At 38.7% G+C, this 5,228-nt stretch overlaps 2 protein-coding genes across 2 annotated transcripts in view; one reads left to right on the top strand and one right to left on the bottom strand.

Annotated features, from left to right (window-relative positions):
- LOC101291081 (ABC transporter G family member 15-like) overlaps nucleotides 1-1,025 on the bottom strand; it is an 8,633-nt gene extending 7,608 nt beyond the window's left edge. Inside the window, exon 1 of the mRNA XM_004306144.1 lies at nucleotides 836-1,025. Within this exon, the coding sequence (XP_004306192.1) occupies nucleotides 836-1,025 (190 nt within the window). The remainder of the gene's footprint in view (nucleotides 1-835) is intronic.
- Nucleotides 1,026-2,053: 1,028 nt separating this feature from the next.
- LOC101291367 lies at nucleotides 2,054-2,740 on the top strand. The gene has a single exon (XM_004306145.1). The coding sequence runs from the start codon at nucleotides 2,054-2,056 to the stop codon at nucleotides 2,738-2,740; it is 687 nt and encodes a 228-aa protein (XP_004306193.1).
- The last annotated feature ends 2,488 nt before the right edge of the window (nucleotides 2,741-5,228 follow it).

The raw sequence follows: 5,228 nt of genomic DNA on the forward strand, positions 1-5,228 counted from the left end.
GAATGGTTAAGATTGAAAAATAGTGATCGAAAAGTTAAGTCTAATGCTCAATCCCTCATATAAGTCATAATAAGGGATCCCTTAGTGGAAGGGCCCTGTATATATATATACATATATATATATGTATATATGTGTATATATATATACAGCCCTCTTCCATTGAGGGATCCTTATTTTTGGCCACTTTCTAGGGATAGGGCATTACACCACTTCCCAATTGAATTTTTACATCTCCACCGTTCATATCTTAGGTCTATATGAATAGATCACCTCTACAAAATTTCATATGATTTAGTGATTGTTAAGGCTTTCAAAAGTTTGATTTAGTTTTAATGATCTTGAACGGTCCAGCTTATGTCAAACTAAAACCGTTGAAGGTCATTAAAACTAAATTGAGCTTTTGAAAGCCTTAACGATCACCAAATCATATGAAATTTTGTAGAGATGATCTACTCATATAGACCTAAGATATGAACGGTGGAGATGTAAAATTATAATCGGGAAGTTGATGTAATGCCCTATCCCTATAAATGACTTAAAATATGCCGGGATCCCTCATTGGAAGGGCCCTGTATATTCATTAGTCTATACATGACATGTAGAATGAAGTTTGCTTCCAACAAGGTGATACCATAGAGAGCAGGGTAACTATATTCAGCATGCCCTTTCCATGCAAATATTCGGTAACAACAAGAAGCAAAAATTTGAAATTTCAGGTTATACGTCGCATTCAAAATCAAATGTATGTAAACAAACAGTAAACGCAACTGTTAATCTGTTATATATAGTAGTAAGAGGAATAAAACCAAAGAGAGGGAGAGAGAAAGGAAGTAACCAGCCAAGGCATCTAGTAAGGTGGATTTTCCAGAGCCGGATGGACCCATGAGAGCCATAATCCGATCGGGTTGTGCATAACCAGTAATCCCATTTAACAGCAGCTTTGATCCGCTTCCTGCCGCCGGCGCCACCACCGTTAAGTCTTGCCAAACCAAGTATTTGCCAGCTGATGATCCACATCCATCCATCTCTTTCAGTTCTATTCCTTCACTTTTCTCAGCAAACCTTTATCCTAGAGCAGGCCTGCAATTCCAGTTTAATTTACCGGTAAGTCAGTCGTAATACCTTGCATCTTCTTCTTATTTATAGGCCCGAAAATGTATATTTTATGAATATATAATATCTCTGAATCTAACAGGAGGAGGAGGTAACTCATATATATTGATCTTATCAATTAAATTGAATGCCTGAGGATGGCTACAGCCTACAGAGACTACGTACAGACTACAGACTTGTCATATATAAATATGCATGCCACCCAGCTGATGCAGTATGGGCGTGCAGTTTCTTTTTATGGCTTAGTACGTAGTATAGCCATTTAATTTCATTGTACATGGCCAGAGATACATATGGATAAGCTAGAGGCAGCCAGGGAATAGCACAGATTGCAGTTCACCTGTCACCTATCTATGATGAATGCCTTCAATAGATTTTGCCTTCTACGTACCTCCATTAATATTGCAGTAAGTTATGATCGATTCAGTATACAGTTGCATGTAGAAGGGGTACTACTATTGTAGTTAAACACTCGTGTATATTATGCATACCAAGAAACCCAGGTTTCAGGTAACATGCAGCATTTACACAAGTAAGATCGAGCTGCATGGGATCGGAGGGAGAGGAAGGGATCAGTGCTAGTTGCTCCTTTTTTCCTTTTCGATCTATAGTGGTGGGGATGATTGATACTGAAGGTGGCGGGGAGAGGAAATGATACAGAACAAAGATGATAACATACTGGTGAATTTTCTGGGTAAATCACTTTAGAGATTACTCATTTAATTTCATAAAAAACATTAATCCTAGCTATGCTACACTCTCAATTTTGATCCAATAACTCTATCAACCAATAGCTCCAACACCACCACCCGACCCTTATAGTACTGGTCTTTGAAAGGCAATATGGAATTCTAAAGTCCCTAAGAAAGTGGCCTTGCATGCTTGGAGGACATGTGTGGGTATCTTACCTACAAGAGATGAGTTGAGCAGAAAAGGTTATATGGGGGACATGAGCTGCTTGTTGTGTAATCATGATCATGAAGATGGAGTACACTTACTGGGGAATTGTCCCTACGCTCAAGAGGCTTGGATAGCAGCATCTTTACAGCCAGTTGTTGGGACTACAAATATGAAGGATCACGTGCTTGCTATATCTCAAAGTGTGCCAAAGGAAAAATTTGCGCAGGTTCTCATGGTCTTATGGTCTATATGGACAAACATGAATTCTCAATTATGGGAGAACAAAAGGCATAGGCCCATGGATGCAGTTTTATTGAACTTTGGTTGGCATAACGACTTCATCAAGACTAATGGTAGTGAGGCCGCTGCTCAACCACATCAGATTATGCATTGGATTAAACCGGAACTAGGCTGGGTTAAATGTAACAGTGACGGTGCATTCATTTCAGGCACACGAAGAGGAGGTTGTGGTGTGGTTATAAGGAATGAGTCGGGTGATTTCATGGCAGGGGCTCCTAAACCTTGTCGCCAATGGACTTCATCTTTCCATGTAGAATTGTTGGCTCTTCTTGAAGGTATGAAATTGGCAGAAACTTTGAATTATCCCAAAATCATCTTTGAAACCGATTGTCTATTACTTGTGCATGCTTTGAATCAAGAGACAGCTGATATATCAAGCCTTGGTCTTATTCTTGCTGAGGCTAAGGAGATTATGAATAGGCATTAGAATTTTAGATTAATTCATGCTCAACGTGAATCTAATAGACTAATAGAGTTGTTCATATAATTGTCAATCATGCTCACACTTCTTATGAGAGTAATATTTAGTTTGTAAATATTCTGGTCATGATAAAGGATGTTATCTTGAATGTAATCATTAATCTGTTAAATGAAGTTATTGTTTCAAAAAAAATAACTTTATCATCTATCTTCTGTCGAATAAATTCGTTGGCTTGCTAAACGTGAGACCCATCTTTTTCTGAAGTGACAAACTGACAATATATGAACTATCACACTCAGTTAGCTCGCGACAAAGTGTTGACGTGGAGTTAGTCAGTGAGCTCCTTATAATGGCTAGACAATCTTTAATTCGAAGAGGTTGGTTTGGTAAGCCTCGGCCTTCAAATCCCAATAATTCTTTTTCAAGATGACTTCGATAATGTTTGCAACCCTAGCTCGATCACCTGCATACAAGGCCCAGCCACCACGCTGAGCTTAATTAGTACGTTATCATCTATATTTGTATTCATAGTACTGCAATTCAAACCTTAATTTGAAATGTCGATCAATATTAGTTTCACGTACTATATGTCCCCTGTGGCACACATAACCTAAAACAAAAAACCTCTCGGAACACTCAAAGCTGAACCAAGTGGAATGTTGAGAATACAATAAAGGAGACGGTGAAACCAGACCGCCGGCGAAGGATGAGCTTGAGGATATATAGCTAGTCAGTCAGCGATGAAGTTAGGTTCTCTGTATACATGTCGAGAGAGATGATAAAATAAATTGAAAGGCCATCTAGAAAATGTCCTGGATTATGCTCTTTAGTTATTCGCTAAGTAATGCACCCAAAGTAGTGAAAGTACCATACAAGTGATACAACCTTGTGACGGGTAGCTAGCTAGCTAATTGGGCATTTTTCCTATATATATTTCCAGAAATTAATATATTGGACTAATGTCGCACATGCACAATCAACACGTACATGTGATGGATGCAATGCAAGAGTACTTCTGTACCTGGTCTGAAACTCGATCGATCTCTCCCCCTAGCTAGCTACTTAATTGGTGAGTTAGTTGATTGCGTGCAGGCGGATATAAATGCTGATATAATTGGTGAGTTAGTTGATTGGTGAGTAGACACCATGGTCATTCAACATTAATGGTGGTAACTAGTCATTACATTGGTGGTTACTGTAAAGGTTTAGGTCACAATTCAGCTTTCTACTTGGAGCTTATGGGTGTGGTCATCGGGGTTGAATACACCTTTCAATTTGGTTGGCAATGCCTCTAGCTAGAAAGCGACTCGATTAGTGAGATTACATGTATTAACTCTTCATCATTTGTTCCTCCTTGGCCGCTTCGAATTGCGCGCCTTGCTCACTTGCTTAGCACGTATTCGTACGATGACCTTTTGTTGCTCTCATATTTTTATTTTTCAGGAAAGACATACAGTGGCTGATAGAATGGCAAACATGGGTCTACTCTCTTCTTCTAGTATGGCATGCATGCTTCTCCTTCTTCTGATATATCTCCTTACCTTCGTATGGATGATCTGAGATTTCCTTTTTTACGATATGCTTAACTTTTCCTTCATGGGTTGGTGTTCGTTAGCCTTTTCTTTAGATTTAGAGGTAAGGTATATGTCTCCCCCTCTGTTCTTGATGTAATTTTCTTTCTTTTTATATTATCAATAAAATAAAAATAAGGGGACAGGCGGTGCCAGAGTGTGGCAGACCCTTCTTCTTTGAGATTAAGGGTGAGATTTGTTCTCTACATTGTTTGTTTCTGATGAGCTAATATCGTCTAATCATTTATTATTTATAGAAAAAATATATATATAAATGCTTAGCATGATGGATGTATCAAGATGTTGTTCACCCGGCCTCATTGTAATCATTGATCCTATTCAATAAATTACAAACTCTCAAAAATAAAGATGGAATATATTTTTATGATAAGCGCTCTTCATCTCAAGACTTGTTCTATACTTACATGCATAATTTGGTTTCATTTGGGTGTACGTACCGTACTCCGTGTTCAATAGGAAGAAGGTTTCCTGGCCGGTAAGCTATATTTGAACCAGTGAAGACTTTGGAGTTGTCTTTTGTAGGCTTTTCCTTAGTATAACATATGTGTACAAAGTATCGACCGCTCTCATCATCATCATCATCATCATCATCATCTACGTACTCCAATTTCTTCCAAAGCTAAGATCGGCATGGCTGATAGCCTGATAGTACTAGCAGTACAAACCCTAACCCTAACCCTAAGAAGAGCCCGTATGATGATAACGAGATGATGAAGCCACATATATGAGTTCTTGTTGAACAGGTTTCCAAGGGGCTACAAGTTTGTACCCAGTGACCAAGAATTGAATCTTCACTACTTGACCAACAGACTCTTGAACATACCGCTCCCCACCAACAAAATCCTCGACCTCAATCTTTATAACTTCACTCCCATGTAATTTACAGGTCTCTCTCTCTCTCT

This window comes from Fragaria vesca, linkage group LG6, assembly GCF_000184155.1.
Source record: "Fragaria vesca subsp. vesca linkage group LG6, FraVesHawaii_1.0, whole genome shotgun sequence".
NCBI lineage: Eukaryota > Viridiplantae > Streptophyta > Magnoliopsida > Rosales > Rosaceae > Fragaria > Fragaria vesca.

Excerpts from the sequence above, each read along its gene's own strand:
- LOC101291367 (XM_004306145.1), top strand. The coding sequence starts at position 2,054 with ATGGGGGACATGAGCTGCTTGTTGTGTAATCATGATCATGAAGATGGA.